Raw genomic sequence first — 21,400 nt, 5'->3', positions numbered from 1 at the left:
CTTTAACATAGAATTCAGATCCTAGACGTTGAGAATTAATTGGTCTTGCTCTAGCACATGTCTTGAACTTGTCTACATAAGCTTCATAGTCTCCAAATAGAATCCTGATACACTTCTTTTGAGTAATAAATAGCGGTTTCAACTGATTATTGGGAATACCTCCCCAGACAGAAATAGCATAACCTAGGTGTGATTCAAAGAGAGAATGATATATTTGCTTATATAGTGATTCTGGTAAGCATTTCTTAATACGGTAGATACGTCCACAAGCACTTCTTAGTTTCTTGTTGAGGGATGATATATGTGGTTTCCAGCTCAATTTATCATCCATGATTACTCCAAGACACCCCGCCCATTCTATTTTAAAACACCTATATTGTTTTCTCTGAACATGCTGGACGACTAATTTTTTTCAGAGACAGTAGATTATTAAATGTTGCATCTGATCTGAAAAATGATGTGAAACGAATTAGGAATGATGAAATTATCAAGCATTTTGTGTATCTCGTTAGCAAAATTGATTGGGTGATTATGTGACTGACAAGACACTTTAATTGGGCAGCCTTAAGGATTCCCATAATGTTGAGCGGGGTGGTTAACGGGGTCACCTTGTCACGTGATTAGGTAAGCCAATCACCTGATCACACGTAATGAATAAACTCGTTATGCTTCGTATCTAAGTCATCTGAGAAACTAAAACTCTTCAATAAAATTTAGCTCGATCCAACTATCAATTAAACGCAAAACTGAACCTTCATAATTGAAAAAAAATGGACACGAATATTTTTCAAGTTGACAAATTCCTCGAACCAGTGGTAAGTCGTACCAGAAAGAATTATTTCAATTGGGCACTCAGTGACTTAGCTATAAAGGCCAACGTTTGGGTACTGACTTTTGGCCCACCTGTATATTTATAATATGTAATAGTATGTTTGATGTTACCATCTATGATTTAGCGACAAAATTTAGTTGGATATTATTCATTCGGTTATGCACGATATTATGCACGATATTATGCACGATAATAAGCTATTATTGTGTGATTCCACTTTGGCCCGTTATTATGCAGTCACCTTCAGGCTGTGTCGATGGGTCCTGTGAAAAGTGTTGTTGAACCATTGCCTGATGTCCGATTGTTACAGAAGTGAGACGTGCACAAGCGCGAATTTGAGTAATTTAGTTACAAATAATTAAATAAAAACCTCTCCCTTAGACAATGAATAAACTCTTGGTTCTCTCCTGCACTCTTATCTTAGTCAGCAGTGAAGTAGTTGTACTAACAGACGACAACAGTCACATCATCCAAGATGGAGACTGGTTTATCAAGGCGTACGCACCATGGTGTGGCGCATGCAAGTCCATCGCGCAATCCTGGATCCAACTAGGAGCTTGGGCTGAAGACAAGGAATACAACATAGCCGAGATAGACATCACTGTGGGTTATAGTCTTAGTAACCAACTTCTTGTCACTAGAATACCCACGTTGTTCCATGTTAAGGATGGAGTTTTCAGAACCTATCAAGGTGCCAGGAAGATTAATGTGTGGAAGAAGTTCTTGGAAGAGGGTGAGTGTCATAGTTTGGAGCCTATGAGTTGGTACAGACGACCTGGATCTGTTACAATGCAGATGTTTGGATATCTTGTATCCTTTGCTATCAAGGTCAATGACATGCACGATTACCTCACCAAACAAGCGAATGTACCAGTGGTTGCCTCAATCATTATCCTTATAGCTATTCCAATTGTGGCGATGATAGCTCTGTTTTTAGTGACAGTTTGGGGTATTCACTCAGTGTTTGGTAAACCAAAGCAAGCGCACACGATAGGACTGCAGCGCTCGCAGCCACGTCCTGTCAGTCAGGAGGAGGAAGAGGAAGACAAGAAGGTTCAGTGAACGGTTAATGAGTAAATTCCAGACTTATTTGAATTAAATTAACAATTGTGAAATGGGTTATTATACAATATACATTATACAATGATGTAATGGGCCTTTCAAAGATGAATAATGGCATGGATTGTTGATGGGTTCAGTTAAGGCTCATCGCTGGATGTACATTATTACCTATGCTGTTATGTGAAGTCTTCAACACAAACGTTAATTTGGAATCTGTATAAACATTAAACACAGAACTATAATGAGTAAATAACTTCAGGCTACCTGCATAACATTATATTGCCAGGTTTCAGCGGGCTTGATTATTGATTGCATGTTTTCAACAATTCCCATTATTAGGTATCTTTTTCGCTCTTGTGAGTGGGTTGATCATATTCGGTTCTTTGGGACAAAATGAGTGTCCGAGACTCTCATTTTGTCCTAAAGAATCGAATAATTCCCATTATTCTGCCTTACAATCGTGAAGTGATTTGAAATTTGTAACTTTTGTTTTTTACTTGGAATTGTAAACCTGGATAATTTGTGTTTGAATTTGATGCTGTTTATATTATATCATTTATAATTAAAATCTATTATCTTTTTTTCGGATCTTGTATTATTAATTTTATGATTGGCAAAGAATTCTAGAAATACGATTGAAAATATCATAAGCTTTAACAATTGTCACTCTATACATATCTCTTGAAATAACTCACAAGATTTCTTCCCTTAACATTTGTATTGTTACACTTCTTTTTCAATCTGAGAAGTGCTTAATAGAAGTTATGCATTTTAAAAATGTACATGGTGATTGAGTTTAAAAATTACCTAATGTATACCAATATCCATACACTTTATTTCTTGTTGATATTTGTTAATCGTAAGTTAATAAACTACACTATACATAGATTTAACATAAATTTAATAACTAACACAATATGTTCATTGTTCCTCTTCTGTAGGTTATATTGTGATGGCAACCCCTGCTCTAAAAGCCAAAGATCTTGGTAACAAAGCCTATAAAGCCAAACAGTTTGATGTTGCTATCCAGCACTATAACGAGGCTATAGCCCTTGACCCCACTGATATTACTTTCTACAATAACAAAGGAGGTGGGTTGCTAAGTGCTAACTCTTACTTTTTAAGTTGTTAATTGTTATGTAACAAAACTCGTATTACGTAATGATAATTAATCTCATTCAATGATATATGTAATATTGCAGTCAGGAAAATATTATCTGACTGACGGAATGAATAACTGGTTGACTGACTGACGGAGTGAATAACTGGTTGACTGACTGACGGAATGAATAACTGGTTGACTGACTGACGGAATGAATAACTGATTGACTGACTGACTGAATGACCAACCGACTAGCTAGCCGACTGGCTGTTGAATGACTGAACGACTTACTAACTCATTGACTGACTGAGTGACTGACTGAGTGACTGACTCATTGACTGACTCGTTGACTGACTGACTCATTTACTGACTTATTGACTGACTGACTCATTGACTGACTCATTGACTGACTGACTCATTGACTGACTCATTGACTGACTCATTGACTGACTCATTGACTGACTCATTGACTGACTCATTGACTGACTCATTGACTGACTCATTGACTGACTCATTGACTGACTCATTGACTGACTCATTGACTGACTCATTGACTGACTCATTGACTGACTCATTGACTGACTCATTGACTGACTCATTGACTGACTCATTGACTGACTCATTGACTGACTCATTGACTGACTCATTGACTGACTCATTGACTGACTCATTGACTGACTCATTGACTGACTCATTGACTGACTCATTGACTGACTCGTTGACTGACTCGTTGACTGACTCGTTGACTGACTCATTGACTGATTCATTGACTGACTCATTGACTGACTCATTGACTGACTCATTGACTGACTCATTGACTGACTCATTGACTGACTCATTGACTGACTCATTGACTGACTCATTGACTGACTCATTGACTGACTCATTGACTGACTCATTGACTGACTCATTGACTGACTCATTGACTGACTCATTGACTGACTGAGTGACTGACTAGCTGCAAGGTTAACTTAACCTAAACCTTCACCCGCACAGCTGTTAACTTCGAGAAGGGGGACCATGACGCTGTCATCGAAGTGTGCCTAAAAGCAGTGGATGTTGGAAGGGAGAATGAGTCAGACTACAAACACATTGCAAAGTTTGTATTTCATTTTTGTATTTCGTATTTGTATCAAGTTTGTATTTTATGTTTTTTAATAAGTCATAGTAAAAGTGGGTTTTAAAAAAACATCTGACCGAAAAAAAAAGCTGTAATTAAGAATTTAACAGTCCAAAAGCAAACTCTATCTTACAAGTTACAACAAGTCATGGAATATCAGCATTCAACATTTTTTCAACATTTTTTCAACATAATGTAAACTTTTATTGAACATTTTTTCAACATTTCTTGAAATCTTCCTTATCAGGGCCCTGTCAAGAGTTGGTAAAGCATACATGAAGAAGGAGGATCTGGACAAAGCAATGTACTATTACGACAAGGCTATCACCGAGCACAGAGACCCTAACATACTTAAAGAGAGATCAGACGTAAGATAATTAATTAATTCATTATTCGTAAATAAATAGATAAATAAAATAAAGTGTTATACAATATATATTAAATAAGACATTTAAGACTTATCTTTTAATTTTTAATCGAGCATGGAATTGTTGAATACTGAATATTTGTTTATCTTCCAATCAACAATGCTACACTGTTTGGTTAAGGTGCACATTATAAAACTACAAATCAATCCCCATTAATTGTGTTCGTCTGCTATTTTTTAACTTTACGGGGTTCTTAACTTGATATTATCAGTCGATTTAAAATCTTAAAATCTAGGAGTTTGTCCCAACTTCCTTCAGTAACATAGACAAGTAGCTTTGTCTTGGTCGGCCTTGCTGTGCTCTACCATGCATAGGTTCCCATTCTGTTTACTCTAAAATAACCAGGTTTTAAAATTGGTGAAAGAAAAGGAAAAGCTGGCTTACATTAGCCCTGAGAAATCTCAAGCAGAGAAAGCGAAAGGAAACGATGTATTCAAACAAGGTAATACCAAAACTTCACCAAATAATCTTGTTAAATATTCTGAACTTTCAATCTAAATTGTAAACTTTTAAATTGGATCTTCGTGTTAATCAGAGTTTAGTGTTATTTTAAAGTGATAAACATTCTAGATTCATGAAATAAAAACTCAGTTTAGTTTTCCAAGTTGGCAGTTAACTAAATAACGGGTTTCCAGGAAAGTACGCTGAAGCACTTCAATTTTACAACGAAGCAATTAAAAGAAATCCAACTGACCACGTGCCGTATAGGTGAGAGATAAATTTAAAATATTGTCAATCATTTTTCCGTTGATTGTGAAGTCACACTTTTTCGTAGGATCAGACAGCAGACGACATTCATGTTTTAACTAATTTGTAGGATTGTAAGCATAAAAGTTTTTGGAAATAATGAAAGTTTGTTAGAAGTCCTATTTTTGGATGGCTACTTCTGCATTGTGTTGTTATTTGTATCGCATACCTGCCCCGCCCGTTGTAGAGTCAATTATATCCCGTCAACTTGCACAAGCACACAATTATCCTCGCAGAAGGGTCTTCAGGAAAATTCGTTGGAACGCGCGACTACAATTTTATAGAAATTTCAGCGCGCACGGTGCTTTATTTGAAATCTAGAAAATTCTCTGATCTCTCCCCACGCTATTTCTCGAATATTAGGCTCAACATCACCCATGACATGTGACATTATGACATATCGGTAACGTATCTCCGCCTTCTAAACGATCCAATTTACAACCATTTGTTCTTCAGTAACCGGGCTGCTTGTTATACCAAACTTATGGAATTTGGACTTGCGATGCAGGACTGTGACAAATGTATCGAACTCAACCCCATGTTCGTTAAGGGATACCTGAGGAAAGCGGCAGTGCTTAAAATTGATAAGCCACAGGCAAGTTCCTTACTTTATATAATTTCATCGATAAAGTAGAAGTAAAGTAAAGTAAAGTAAAATTTATGACATCACATTAATGACATAACATGATGTAATGACACAGCTTTTTGTGCAACATTTGCTCTAGCGTATATGCAGAGCATTCAGTGATATTACAGAGCATGGAAATTCATTTTACAGCCAAATGAATTTAACACATTTTGTTACAGGAGGCCAAAGCTGTGTACGAAAAAGCGCTTGAAATCGACCCAAATAACGCTGAGGCAAAACAGGGAATCCACCACTGTTCACAATCCCTCAGAAATCTGAAACCAGAGGACAGGTAAGAATGGGGGGTAGGAAGCTCAATCTCAATTCTGAAACATGATTTTTCCGAAATTGAGATTGAGAAAATTGAGAAAATTGAGAAAATTGAGAAAATTGAGAAAATTGAAAAAATCTAAAATCTTTTAAAATCATTTTTCCGTTTAACTCAGTTCACTGATCAGTCCATAATGTTCCGATTACTGTTAAAATTACGTATACAGGAGTACAATAATCTGTATGTATCGCTGTTACTAGGACATTATAGATGATAAAATTGACTCTGGTAGCAACCATGATCAAAAAACTTAATAAAATTCAGTACTTAGACACTGTAAGACCAGATGGATCTGGTAGATGCAATCCAAAAAGAAAATTTAAACTTTTTGTTTTGATTTAAATTCCTGATCCGATTATATACGTTATTGTTAGGCGTGCTTACAATTTGCACCTTTCAGTTTCTCACTTCTCTCAAAATGGGGATGAAGGAGACAATTTATATATAAGTTATGGTAAAAGTGTTTTGAAAATATGGTACCCTATATTTTCAAAACAGACACAAATTAGAACGGACAAAAACGGAGATAAACGGACAAAAACTGTCACGGAAATAACATTTAAATGCTTTCTCCTCCTCCTTCTTACCCTCCTTAGTCCTCCTACTCATCCTCCCCCTCATCCTCCTCTTTCTCAGTCCCCCTCCTCCTCCTCCTTAGTCCTCCTTCTCCTCCCCTCCTTATCCTCCTCAGTCTTCCTACTCATACTCCACTTTCCCAGTCCGCCTCCTCCTCCTTCTCCTTGCTTCCTTGGTCCTCTTGCCCTCCAAGTCCTTCTCATCCTCCTCTTCCTCCTTCTCTTCCTCCTCCTCCTCCTTCTCTTGATTCCTCTTGAGTCCTTCTCACCCTACTCAGTCTTCCTACTCATCATCCTCCTCTTTCTCATTCCGCCTGCTCCTCCTCCCTCCTCCTCCTCCTCCTCTTCCTCCTCCTCTTCCTCTTCCTCCTCTTCCTCCTCCTCCTCCTCCTCTTCCACCTCCTCTTCCTCCTCCTTCTCATCCTCCTCCTCCTCCTCCTCCTCCTTCTCATCTTCCTCCTCATCCTCCTCCTCCTCCCCTTCCTCTTCCTCCTTCTCATTTTCCTCCTCATCCTCCTCCTCCTTCTCCCCATCCTCCTCAGTCCTTCTCTTCACAGTCCTCTTCAACCTCCTCCTCTTCAGTCCTACGCATCCTCCTCCCCTCAGTCCTCCTCAGTCATCACATGTACAATACCTTCTCAGTCCTCCTTCTCCCCATCCTCATCAAAACGGACTAAAACGGACAAAAACTGTTACGATAATAACATTTAGATCCTCCATCGGCCATCCCTCCTCCTCCTCCTCCTCCTCCTCCTCCTCCTCCTCCTCCTCCTTCTCCTCCTCATCCTCCTCCTCCTCCTCCTCCTCCTCCTCTTCATTTCTCCTCCTCCTTATCGTCCTTCTCAGTCCTCCTACTCATCCTCCTCCCCATCCTCCTCTTTATCAGTCCTCCTCAACCTCTTCCCCTTCCTCCTCAGTCCTTCTTTTCCTCAGACCTTCTCAACCTCCTCCTCTCCAGTCCTCCTACTTTTCCTCTTCCTCCTCAGTCCTCGCATGTACAGTACATTCTCAGTCTTCCTTCTCCCCACCCTCATCCTCCTCTTCCTCCTCAAAAAACGGACAGAAACGGACGTAAATCGACTTCCTCCTTCTCATTTTCCTCCTCATCCTACTCCTCCTCCTCCTTCTCCCCATCCTCCTCAGTCCTTCTCTTCACAGTCCTCTTCAACCTCCTCCTCTTCATCCTACGCATCCTCCTCCCCTCAGTCCTCCTCAGTCATCACATGTACAATACCTTCTCAGTCCTCCTTCTCCCCATCCTCATCAAAACGGACTAAAACGGACAAAAACTGTTACGATAATAACATTTAGATCCTCCATCCCTCCTCCTCCTCCTCCTCCTCCTCCTCCTCCTCCTCCTCCTCATCCTTCTCCTCCTCATCCTCCTCCTCCTCCTCCTCCTCCTCCTCTTCATTTCTCCTCCTCCTTATCGTCCTTCTCAGTCCTCCTACTCATCCTCCTCCTCATCCTCCTCTTTATCAGTCCTCCTCAACCTCTTCCCCCTCCTCCTCAGTCCTCCTCCTCCACCTCCTCCTCCTCCTCCTCCTTCTCATTTCTCCTCCTCCTCATTTCTCCTCCTCCTTATCGTCCTTCTCAGTCCTCCTACTCATCCTCCTCCTCATCCTCCTCTTTATCAGTCCTCCTTCTCCTCAGTCCTCCTCTACCTCTTCCCCCTACTCCTCAGTCATCTTTTTCCTCAGACCTTCTCAACCTCCTCCTCTCCAGTCCTCCTACGCATCCTCCTCCTCCTCAGTCCTTCTCAGTCCTTGCACAAGACTGTACAGTACATTCTCAGTCCTCCTTATCCCCACCTTCATCCTCCTCCTCCTCAAAAACGGACAGAAACAGACGTAAATGATCATAAACGGACAAAAACTGTTACGGAAATAACATGTAGATGCTTCCTCCTTTCCCCTCCTCCCCTTCCTCTTTCTCAGTCCTCCTCCTCCTAAGTCCTCCTCCTCAGTCCCCCTCCTCAGTCCTCTTCCTCCTCAGTCATCGTTCTCAGTCCCCTTCCTCCCCATCCTCATCCTCTTCCTCCTCAGTCCTCCTTCTCCTCAGTCATTCTCCTTCTCCTCCTTTTCCTCCTCAGTCCTCTTCCTTTTCAGTCCTAGTGATCCTCCTCAGTGTTCGTCCTCCTCAGTTCCATTCCGTCCTTCTTTTCCTCTTTATCCTCCTCCTCCCCAGTTCTCCTCCTCCTCCACTTATTCCTCAGTCCTCCTCTTCCTCAGTCCTCCTCCTCTTCAGTCATCCTCTTCCTCCTCAGTCCTTGTATGTACGACACATTCAGTTTTCTCCCTTCTCTTCCCCCTTCTCCTCCTCAGTCCTCAATCCTCATTCTCCTCCTCAGTCTTTCTCAGTCTTTCTCAGTCCTCCTCCTTCTCCTCTTCGGTCCTCCTACTCATCCTCCTCCTCTTCCTCTTCATCCTCCTCCTCACCAGTTCTCCTCCTCCTTTACCTCTTACTCAGTCCTCCTCTTCCTCAGTCATCCTCTTCCTCCTCAGTAATTGTATGTACGGCACATTCTCGGTTCTACTCTTCTTCAGTTCTTCCCCTTCTCTTCCTCCTTCTCCTCCTCAGGCCTCAATCCTCATCCTCCTCCTCAGTCTTTCTCAGTCCTCCTCCTCCTCCCCCCCCCCCCCCCTCTTCGGTCCTCCTACTCATCCTCCTCCTCTTCCTATTCATCCTCCTCCTCCCCAGGCCTCCTCCTCCTCAATCTATTCCATGGTTCTCCTCTTCTTCTGTCCTCCTCCTCCTCTGTCCTTGTATGTGCGACACATTCTCAGCTCTACTCTTCTTCAGTTCTCTCCCTTCTCTTCCTCTTCCTCCTCCTCAATCCTCATCCTCAGTCTTTCTCAGTCCTCCTCCTCCCCCTCTTCAGTCCTCCTACTCATCCTCCTCCTCGGTCCTCCTCTTCTTTAGTCCTCCTCCTCCTCAGTCCTTGTATGTAAGACACATTGTCAGTTCTACTCTTCCTCTGTCCTCTTCCTCCTCTTCCTCCTCCTCAATCCTCATCCTACTACTTATACTCGGTCCTCCTCAGTCCTCCTCCTCCCCAGTCCTCATCCTCCTCAGTCCTCCCCCTTCTCCTCAGTCCTCCTCCTCCTCTTCCTTCTCCTCAGTCCTCCTTCTCCACAGTCCTCATTGTCCTCCTCCTCTTCTTCCTACTCAGTCCTCCTCCACTTCCACCTCCTCCTCCTCCTCAGTCTTCCTCCTCCTCAGTCCTCCTCAGTGCCGTCTTCCTTCTCAGTACTCCTCCTCATTTTCTAAAAACGGACAAAATCGAACGGACAAAAACAAACATGAGCCCTGAAATCTCTCTGAAAATTATATTAATGATATATTTGTGTAACAGGGCTGTCTCAACCTTTACTTTTTTATATATCTTGTCATCACTCCTGGAGTAATGGATATTACATCTTTATTTCAATAAATATAATAATCAATAAAATGGAATAGAATCTTGTCTTCTATTCAGCTCACTCTTCTAAAAGCTCTCCCTCTACATTCTCAACCTCATTCTCAACTTCATCATCTTCCTCATCTTCACAGTCCTCTTCAACCTCCTCCTCTTCATCCTACGCATCCTCCTCCCCTCAGTCCTCCTCAGTCATCACATGTACAATACCTTCTCAGTCCTCCTTCTCCCCATCCTCATCAAAACGGACTAAAACGGACAAAAACTGTTACGATAATAACATTTAGATCCTCCATCCCTCCTCCTCCTCCTCCTCCTCCTCCTCCTCCTCCTCCTCCTCCTCCTTCTCCTCCTCATCCTCCTCCTCCTCCTCCTCCTCCTCCTCTTCATTTCTCCTCCTCCTTATCGTCCTTCTCAGTCCTCCTACTCATCCTCCTCCTCATCCTCCTCTTTATCAGTCCTCCTCAACCTCTTCCCCCTCCTCCTCAGTCCTCCTCCTCCACCTCCTCCTCCTCCTCCTCCTTCTCATTTCTCCTCCTCCTCATTTCTCCTCCTCCTTATCGTCCTTCTCAGTCCTCCTACTCATCCTCCTCCTCATCCTCCTCTTTATCAGTCCTCCTTCTCCTCAGTCCTCCTCTACCTCTTCCCCCTACTCCTCAGTCATCTTTTTCCTCAGACCTTCTCAACCTCCTCCTCTCCAGTCCTCCTACGCATCCTCCTCCTCCTCAGTCCTTCTCAGTCCTTGCACAAGACTGTACAGTACATTCTCAGTCCTCCTTATCCCCACCTTCATCCTCCTCCTCCTCAAAAACGGACAGAAACAGACGTAAATGATCATAAACGGACAAAAACTGTTACGGAAATAACATGTAGATGCTTCCTCCTTTCCCCTCCTCCCCTTCCTCTTTCTCAGTCCTCCTCCTCCTAAGTCCTCCTCCTCAGTCCCCCTCCTCAGTCCTCTTCCTCCTCAGTCATCGTTCTCAGTCCCCTTCCTCCCCATCCTCATCCTCTTCCTCCTCAGTCCTCCTTCTCCTCAGTCATTCTCCTTCTCCTCCTTTTCCTCCTCAGTCCTCTTCCTTTTCAGTCCTAGTGATCCTCCTCAGTGTTCGTCCTCCTCAGTTCCATTCCGTCCTTCTTTTCCTCTTTATCCTCCTCCTCCCCAGTTCTCCTCCTCCTCCACTTATTCCTCAGTCCTCCTCTTCCTCAGTCCTCCTCCTCTTCAGTCATCCTCTTCCTCCTCAGTCCTTGTATGTACGACACATTCAGTTTTCTCCCTTCTCTTCCCCCTTCTCCTCCTCAGTCCTCAATCCTCATTCTCCTCCTCAGTCTTTCTCAGTCTTTCTCAGTCCTCCTCCTCTTCCTCTTCATCCTCCTCCTCACCAGTTCTCCTCCTCCTTTACCTCTTACTCAGTCCTCCTCTTCCTCAGTCATCCTCTTCCTCCTCAGTAATTGTATGTACGGCACATTCTCGGTTCTACTCTTCTTCAGTTCTTCCCCTTCTCTTCCTCCTTCTCCTCCTCAGGCCTCAATCCTCATCCTCCTCCTCAGTCTTTCTCAGTCCTCCTCCTCCTCCCCCCCCCCCTCTTCGGTCCTCCTACTCATCCTCCTCCTCTTCCTATTCATCCTCCTCCTCCCCAGGCCTCCTCCTCCTCAATCTATTCCATGGTTCTCCTCTTCTTCTGTCCTCCTCCTCCTCTGTCCTTGTATGTGCGACACATTCTCAGCTCTACTCTTCTTCAGTTCTCTCCCTTCTCTTCCTCTTCCTCCTCCTCAATCCTCATCCTCAGTCTTTCTCAGTCCTCCTCCTCCCCCTCTTCAGTCCTCCTACTCATCCTCCTCCTCGGTCCTCCTCTTCTTTAGTCCTCCTCCTCCTCAGTCCTTGTATGTAAGACACATTGTCAGTTCTACTCTTCCTCTGTCCTCTTCCTCCTCTTCCTCCTCCTCAATCCTCATCCTACTACTTATACTCGGTCCTCCTCAGTCCTCCTCCTCCCCAGTCCTCATCCTCCTCAGTCCTCCCCCTTCTCCTCAGTCCTCCTCCTCCTCTTCCTTCTCCTCAGTCCTCCTTCTCCACAGTCCTCATTGTCCTCCTCCTCTTCTTCCTACTCAGTCCTCCTCCACTTCCACCTCCTCCTCCTCCTCAGTCTTCCTCCTCCTCAGTCCTCCTCAGTGCCGTCTTCCTTCTCAGTACTCCTCCTCATTTTCTAAAAACGGACAAAATCGAACGGACAAAAACAAACATGAGCCCTGAAATCTCTCTGAAAATTATATTAATGATATATTTGTGTAACAGGGCTGTCTCAACCTTTACTTTTTTATATATCTTGTCATCACTCCTGGAGTAATGGATATTACATCTTTATTTCAATAAATATAATAATCAATAAAATGGAATAGAATCTTGTCTTCTATTCAGCTCACTCTTCTAAAAGCTCTCCCTCTACATTCTCAACCTCATTCTCAACTTCATCATCTTCCTCATCTTCCTCATCAACATCATCACCCCAGTCTTCATCATTGGTGGTGTGTGCAAGATTGAGGTCGAGTTCGTCAACAGGTATTGCTTTCTCATAATACCGTCCTCTGTGTCCTCTCACTGCTATCAAAACTGTTTTAAGTAGCTCAAACCTCAAACGACGTCTTAGATTCGCCATGATGAGGCTTTTGTCCCGGCTGGTCTTGGCTGCCAGAAGTGTTGCTACTCTTTTAAGGAACATGGTAGCCTGTGGGCTCATACCTCCGTTGGTAGAGAATACAAGACCATTGCAGGTTCCTTTTTCAATCTTTACACAGCGGTCTCCATATTTCCTTTCTTTCTCTCTCTCATGCTTACTGTACAACTTTTCTGGGGTGTCTTGATTAGTGTTGGATTTGGCTCCGGGCTGTAAAACCCTAATATCGAAAAATGCCATCTCCATCGGTGACCACAGACCTCTAGCTAGTCTCAACCTTTACTAGTTACTATTTCCTTCGAAATAGCTCAAAATGAATTTTTTGTTTTTTCTGTTATGGTTAAAGTAAATTTTTGAAAAAAACAAAAAACAAAAAAAATGTTATCTCCCCCTTATACATTACCTACTAACAATCATATCTGTCCCCTTTAGCAAAACCATGGGTCGTTCACGTGATGATTACTTTGATCATATTTTACCTAATCATTTCTACTATTTAATATTATGCATGCGTTTTATTGCTCAGCAGCTGTTCAAAAGGATCAAACTCAAATATAAGATAATTAATCATTTCACAGTAATAAGTTTGAAACATGTTTTCATCATACATTTAGCTCGTGTATGATTTAGTTACTTGGAGAGATAAAGATGTCCATTTTTCAATTTTCTCAATTTTCTCAATTTTCTCAATTCTGAAACACGATTTTTCCAAAATTGAGATTGAGAAGATTGAGCTTCCTACCCCCCAAGAATAAGTTACACTAAATTAATTTATCCGAGGTCGACTTAATTTAGTTTTCTGAGGTCAAAATCTGACTAGTGTCGGAGAGGAGAAATTAAAGACTTGCCCCTCTTTGAAACGGAGGCAGTTCACCCTTAACTCTGTCCACTGTAGCTGATAACGTGTAGCTTGATGTGTATTTTATACCTGCTGTGATTGACAGAATTTAGTGAAAAGTCTGATTAAACAGAGCACGAGCTTCCAAACAGTGGCGTAACGTTTCCTGGAACGAGTAGACGGATTTTCTGAGATTATTTCCTTTTTTCTGAGATACTTATTAGGTTACCCTGTTAAGATTCGTAGTGCTCACGTTTATACCCGTATATGAGATAGTGAACTACCAAGCTGCTTACACTGTTTAACTTTGGTACAAATTTGATTAAGTTATATGTATAGGGTACGGTTATGCGGCTCCAGATTCCACTCGTTAACTGATTGGAGCCGTGCAACTAAACAGACCTTTAAAGACCTGCTTATTTTCAGCAGCGTTAGGATTATACATAAACTATACTAACCCGGGGTAAAATTAACAAAATCAAATAGTTAAAGGTCACATTCTTACTACGGTCCTACTTCGAACCTTCTCGAAGTTTATACTATACATTATGTGAGATTCACATTGTCTGTGACCCGTAAGAAGAAGCAGTGAACAAACCATCAGAAAAGATCTCTTCCTCAATTTCAACTCGATACTTAGCATGCACTCGCAATTTAGTTTAAGAGTTGCTCGACCGTGATCTCGACTAATAATAATATAAGACCTAATTTGGAAATATACATTGAATTCAATTTTTGAGTAACTTTACGGCAGTGGAATTTACTTCTCAATGATAGATACATTGCCTGCGACCAACATTCCAATGCAGATTATGTTCATTTCAACATTGAATCAGTAACAGTATCTAATTTATATTAGTTATTATCTTCAAAGCCTAGATTACATGAAGTATGGAGAATAACAAACTCAAACAAAAGAAATTGTTGTAAAAGAAAACTTTCAAATTTGTTTTTGTTTTTTGGTAACAGGATTTATGAATCTGTCAAATGAATGGGTTGCACTCCTTCTTCATAAACGAGACAAATCTAGATTAAAAAAGCGAAATAACTGAATAACAGCCCCAAACACTTATCAAATCCCAAAATGTTCAGGTCTTAAGATAACGTCAAAACGTCACCAATCGTAAACTGGATATAATTAAAATGATCTTGAAAGTGTATCACTATCATAACATTATCGCCTCGTAAATTGTTTGGCAAATTTCTTGTCATAGTCATACAAGTATATGTTAAAATGTTTTATTTATTGATTTATCAATACATTTCTTATCTCAGTACAGCTACCATCACATAGATGTTTATTTCGAAAAACAGTGAATATCCAATATCGATCTTAGAATTAAAATCGTAAGTCACACCCCTCGATTTCATGAATAGTGTTCTATCCTGTCATATTGTATAAATAGTGTTCTAGAGTTTTTACTGAAATCACATGTTGAATCTTCTCTCTCAAAATCGTGATTCGTTTGCAGATCTGATCTTCTTTTTTGAAGCGCTCTGAAAGACCATATGGTAGTATTTTCTCAAATAAGACAATTCACATTTACAATGATATAGCGACTTTTGTACATGATTTGAAATCCTTGTGGTTGTCAGACAAAAAACTGTGTTCTAAACATAGCATTCAGTTTACAGTGCCATAAAGGGGCCTGGGATAGGCCCCTTTATGGCACTGTAAAGCTGTAAATTTAGGCACCCTATATTCTGGTCCCCCCCTCTCCCTCCCTCTTTCTCTCCCCCAATATCACTCTTTGTTCTTTACAAGCAACATTTACCAGATAAGCGAACATTAGTCTGCGATTAGATTCACTTTTATTACTGCTATAACACAGCATTGAACCTACACTAGTTTAAGAAACGTTGAACTATAGTAGAGTCTAGGATAAAGGAATGTTCTAGTATTTTCTAGTTTAAGGTCTTGGTGCAGATAATAAAAGGAGTGGTTCAAGCAATATATACTTGCGGTGGATTTGAATAATTAACTACGATTAAAAATTTATCGATACAATTAAATAGTTTTTTGTTGAAATTAGAAATTCAGGCCATCTTCAATTTTTTAAATATTAAATTTTTGTCTACACTACCAAAACTACCAACATTCCAAAACTACCAACATTCCTGTCAGCAAAAAGGACCTATAATCGGATTTAAGATGTTTACTTACATTTTCATTGTCCTCACTGGGTAAAGAAATTTAGGTAGTATCAACTCTTCGTCATCCTGAACGATACACAAATTAGATAATGTGATACATATGATTACTTTGAGTATATATACTGAACAAAATGAACATGTTTGAAGAGATAAAAACGTATCGCTGAAAATAAATAGGAAGGCGTCCAGAATGGGAACTTACGGAATAATCTCTTAACAGCCCCAAGTTCAGGAATTTCCTAACATCCCAAGATAATTCTCAAGGACACTCCTTCCCTCCGTACGCTTTTTATAGCCGTCCTGAGATAACGATACATTAAATCCAAAAACAAGTCATGAGCTGCAGTGTGTTAGTGTAAAAAGTAGAGGGAATCTGTTGTTAAATACACATTCCGAGCATATTTGCCTTATAAATTGTGGATCCTTAATAATAATGGGCCATTTTTTGCGCTCTTGCAAACTTTTTCGGAGTTGATGCTCCGTAGGTTAATATCTAGCTTATAAATTTATTTGCTTTGACCTTATTTCATGATACCAGATACATGCATGACACGTGCTCTATACTCGTTAACTAAGTCATCCTTTTCCAAGACTTTCTTAATCTGCACACGTTTTTAAAAGTCTGGCTTCATAAAGCTACTTTATTGCTTTTTACAGAAAAATCAGAACCAATTGAGCATAATCAATAATCATTCACATATTACTTTCGCCAAATATTTGTTCCCCTCCCCCCTCACCACAATAATCTACTAACTCTCAGTACACTACTCACTGGTAGTAAGTGTGAAGTGTAAACCGTTAAGAAATCACAATACCCTACCCTACCCTCCTGACTGATCCCTTACTTGCCGCCGCCCGCCTTGGAGTAGTCATAAAACCTCCCTGTATGAGACCTGGTCAATGCGCATTAGAAACCGGGTTTTGAATAAAAGATGCTGCACCAAATTTTAGGGGACCTTTGCTCCTGTTTATGTCATGAGCCTTTGTTTCTTTCTCGGAGATTTTCTTGGAAAGCGGCTAATAATCTGCTTTTAAATTCAGGAACTAGGCAGTTTTAATGTAACGTTGGATTAAACCTAGACTTAGAGAGCGATATTTTGTAAAGCCTATGATAAGAGAGCGCTCTACAATGGTCCCGGAGAAGGGAGGGATAATAAAAGATTGTAAAAGAAGCTGAAAGTAAGTTGTGCTGGATTTGAGATAGCGAACTCCTCGAGAGTACTCAGTATTCACTAAGAGCATATAATCACAGATTAAGAATTTACGGTTTTTTAGTAATATAAGCTACAGAAAGTGAAATAAGATTGAGTTAAATTTAATGTGGAACTTACTTGGTAAGATCCTGTCTCTAAGCTCCGAAATTGTGCCTTAATCGTATATATCTTGATTCTTGACACACTGAAAAATAAATTCCTTATAAAAATCTGCATTTCATACAGTGGAGCAACTTCAAACATTTTAGATAAATATACCAGTTAATGAAGGATCATGATAAGAAAATTGCTAGATTGCATTCTTTTCCGAATTATTCATCATCATCACAACATCGAAGAAATAATATGTTAATTTCGAACCACTGACCTTGACTGGGGGTGGGGGGGGGGGGGGTTTGAACGAATAATGCTTCTTTGATTGAATAATGCTTCTTTGTGATTTAGTCTTATGGGAACCTACGCACGGTAGAGCACAGCAAGGCCGACCAAGACAAAGCTACTTGTCTATGTTACTGAAGGAAGTTGGACAAACTCTAAAGAGGAACTGCGAACCCTGATGCGGGACAGGGATATATGAGGGGTTTTCTGGCGTAGATCGGACTTAGCTCCGACATAGTAGTAGTAGTAGTAGTATGCTTCTTAATGATGTTGAGCTTGAGCTGAGTATAATTATCGAAGTCTCATTCGTAGCGTTTGGAGCTTCGTTTGTTTCTGAAAAGGTGAAAGAGATTTACGCCGAAATACATAAAAATTGAAATTACCGAACAGTATTAACAGTTTGAAAGATTTAAATCAATCAGTTCGCCTTTCTGATAGTTAATTTTTACTTAAACTGCATTAGTTGAGTATTATTACAAAGTTACAACTGCTGAAGGGTGATTATAAGGTTACCAATATCATGAATATAGGCTGATGGGAAGGGAATTCTTCACCGTGACACTGCCCTGAAATATTCAAAGTGAAATACAAACATAATCAGATGCAATGACTGTCAACATGAAAGATTTTATCAAGAAACTATTGAAATATCGTAATTTAAAGAAGCTGAGTGTATATCACATTATAAATTACTTTTCTTGTTTAAAAAAACTTTTACTGTATACTCACATCTGACGTAAAGTTGGATATAATCTGAAATACACACTATTAATTATTAAACTGTTAAAGTAGTGCAAAATTATATGAGAACTAAGTTTGGTAAATTATTGGAATACTCTTTTGGGTATTTTAATTCATGTTAAAAACAGCTGCATGTGTTGAAGTAAGTGTTAGGAGGAAAAAAACCTAAAATTTAAAAAAATGACTGCAAATGTCGATGAATTTATTTGAAAATGAAGTTTAAGATGTTGTTTTATTCACCTGTTAACCACGATATACCATGTCAGCAAATATCTGTGTTTCTGTTATCTTGGTGATGTTCACAGCTAAAAACCTTTTCTAATTTTAGACTGTGTGTTAATATGATATCTTGGTTATTTGTAGACGAGAGGAGGATTAGTGTTCGGGCAAGGGCAAGGGTAAGGGTACTGGGTGAGGGTACTGGGTGAGGGTACTGGGTGAGGGTACTGGGTGAGGGTACTGGGTGAGTGTAAGGGTACTGAGTGAGGGTAAGGGTAAGGGTAAGGTTATACCTGGACTAAAACAGGATGGTTCTTCTAAGAAAGTGAATTCTGTCCCCAGGGTGCAGGTCACTTCACTGCTTCCGTCTTGGAGAGCTCCAGGGACAGCACACGTTACTTCCACCACTGTTCCTGCGTCTACTGGGAACTGTGTCGTTGTCTTGATTGCTGTCCACTCTTCTTTTAGTCTATTGCAACTCTCTTAAATAGCAATCATTAAAATCAAATATTACATTTTATAGCAGCACTTTTGATCACTTAAAATACATAGTCGATGGTGTACTGATGGTGTACTTTGGAAATTAAACAGTACTCGACATTTTTGAACAGTCTCACTCTCAGTAGTATCGAAATCATAACAGCAAATTATCATCTATCGCATAATATTTACTCACCACGACAATCAGGAGATTGACCAGTTGGGACAAAAGTTCCGTCCTGACAAGTTGCTTTGTCAAATCCCTTGTTGGTGTAGTTTGCAGGACACATGAGTGTTATTTCTACTCCGTGTGCAACTGGTAGTGTTGGATCTGTTCGTACGTTCGTCCATGTTGAGTCAAAACTCGCGCACTTGGCTGAAATTGATCACTGTTCGATTTTGTCAAATTTGATATATTATGGTCAATTTAATGCCAAATCTTGGGATAAATCATAAAAATTCTGAAGCGGAAAATTTTCTCTGAAAGGCAAGTCCGTCAATCATATGGTTTATAGACAACACTAAACTCACCACCACAATCAGGAGATTGACCAGTTGGGACAAAAGTTCCGTCCTGACAAGTTGCTTTGTCACTTCCCTTGTTGGTGTAGTCTTTAGGACACGTGAGTGTTATCTCTACTCCGTGTGTGACTGGTAGTGTTGGATCTGTTCGTACGTTCGTCCATGTTGAGTCAAAACTCGCGCACTTGGCTGAAATTGATCACTGTTCGATTTTGTCAAATTTGATATATTATGGTCAATTTAATGCCAAATCTTGGGATAAATCATAAAAATTCTGAAGCGGAAAATTTTTAAGGAATAAAAATAAAAATAGCATTAAAAGACGGAAGGAAATAGTGGTCTAAGAGACAAAGGTTTTCTTCTTTTATTGTGGCTGATGATGAAATAATAAAATTGAACTCTTCAGTCTTCGTGAGACCACTTTCTAGTCACCTTTAGCTTTGTAGGGTCTGTATTTATCAGTTGCCCTGTCGGCTTGTCCGAACTTTATCTTCACCATGTCTTTGTCGAAGGTATCTCTCCAAGTTGTAGCTTCGCACTCTGAATCTGACGCTGTGAAGTCAAGCACCTCAATATCGTTACAGTGAATGACCAATCTAGTGCCTGAATCTTTGATGATTGTTATCCTCCAAACATTGTTGGTAGCATCGGGCAGATTGGTTGGGAAGGGATGATACCTATTAACTCGGCAGTCGTTTAATATCCATACAACGGGATCGAGGAACTTCACTATGATTCCTCCAGCAAGTTTATCCTGTGCATTCCGTGTGTCCAGCCACATTATATCACCACTCCCTGGAGTGCTATCAGTGCTGATCTCTATTGGGTTGTTAGGCAGATCGTAATCTAGCCAAACACCAAGGATTGGCGGTATCCAACCTGTGTGATTTTACTTTATTTAATGAAAGATAACTTAGTAATTTGTAACCATGACTTTCACAATGAAACTTGTGGTTTGCCTTTAGTCAACAAATTGTGATCATAATAGTTTCAAATGGCGATTTTCAAAACAAAATTGTGGTGTTAACTATTAAATAATGACTATTCATTTAAACACGAATAATCACATTAAGTGCACGAAATAACACAAAATAGTAACTGAGACACCCAATATAGGGGCAAATAAAACACCATTCTCTTGTAAGTTATTAAAACTATGTTAAGCATTAAACCTACACGATTATCAGCCTTACCTTCGTTATCAGCAGAAGCTCCGACGATAAGAAGTGACATCAGAAAGATATTCATTCTCATTGTTCTCTCAACATTCTATATGAAATTATGTGCAAGTTTTAAAATTTTTGCCACAAAAATACACAAAAATGAATTCATGCACGAATCGTTGTAACGTGACAGCTATTAACCAATCAGACCAAAGCTTTGACCAATAAAATATCCGAATCTAACAATCTTAAAACAGAATTGCGCCATGTCCCCAAAATATTCTTGTAACAATGCAGATTGCTGCTGGAGCAGCTTTACTGAAAAATACAAACGAGAACTGAGCAGCATTGAGGATTACCCGCTAGCTTGCTGGAGAGAAATGCGTTATTCAACTGCTCCTCCCTCTCTATTGTTTTACACCGATTATCGTGAACGCGGCGCACAGCAGACCTCATACAACCTTCGCTAGGACTAATGACCATTATCCCTCTGTCCCCTAAGAACAGGGAAGCGACAGGAGCCATTTACTCGGCTCCAAGGAAGGGAGAGAGAAGAGAGCTTTTCTAGAGAATTCCTCGGGTTGGTGTTAAACGTTAGCTCTTATTTTCTACTGTTGTAATCTGTCTGTTTCCTTGGTATATTGCTACACAAGGCAGTGTTACACACAACTGAAATCTATTGTGTGCTAGATTAAAGAAGGCAAGGTTAATGTGAGCAAGTATAGGTTAAAATGAGCAAGTATAGGTTAAAGTGAGCAAGTATAGCTTAAAGTGGG

At 40.4% G+C, this 21,400-nt stretch overlaps 2 protein-coding genes across 3 annotated transcripts in view; both read left to right on the top strand.

The window, feature by feature from the left end:
- The window catches only part of LOC134824009 (stress-induced-phosphoprotein 1-like), a 114,463-nt gene that overhangs the window by 91,221 nt on the left and 1,842 nt on the right, over positions 1–21,400 (top strand). Inside the window, exons 2-8 of one of the 2 annotated variants that reach the window (XM_063835642.1) lie at positions 2,834–2,985; positions 3,993–4,095; positions 4,364–4,484; positions 4,890–4,986; positions 5,180–5,252; positions 5,748–5,886; positions 6,099–6,211. In XM_063835642.1, coding sequence (XP_063691712.1) covers positions 2,847–2,985; positions 3,993–4,095; positions 4,364–4,484; positions 4,890–4,986; positions 5,180–5,252; positions 5,748–5,886; positions 6,099–6,211 — 785 coding nt within the window. In that variant the 5' untranslated portion in view covers positions 2,834–2,846. The remainder of the gene's footprint in view (positions 1–2,833; positions 2,986–3,992; positions 4,096–4,363; positions 4,485–4,889; positions 4,987–5,179; positions 5,253–5,747; positions 5,887–6,098; positions 6,212–21,400) is intronic. The other variant, XM_063835643.1, reaches the window with a different exon arrangement.
- LOC134824484 (thioredoxin-related transmembrane protein 1-like) lies at positions 1,217–1,894 on the top strand. Its single transcript, XM_063836389.1, has one exon. It carries the CDS (start codon positions 1,217–1,219, stop codon positions 1,892–1,894), a length of 678 nt encoding a protein of 225 aa, XP_063692459.1.

This window comes from Bolinopsis microptera, chromosome 12, assembly GCF_026151205.1.
Source record: "Bolinopsis microptera isolate Bmic1 chromosome 12, MBARI_Bmic_1.0, whole genome shotgun sequence".
NCBI classification, from domain to species: Eukaryota; Metazoa; Ctenophora; class Tentaculata; order Lobata; family Bolinopsidae; genus Bolinopsis; species Bolinopsis microptera.
This window is presented reverse-complemented; position numbering and strand designations above follow the sequence as displayed.

Coding starts and splice junctions, on each gene's coding strand:
- LOC134824484 (XM_063836389.1), top strand. CDS start 1,217: ATGAATAAACTCTTGGTTCTCTCCTGCACTCTTATCTTAGTCAGCAGT.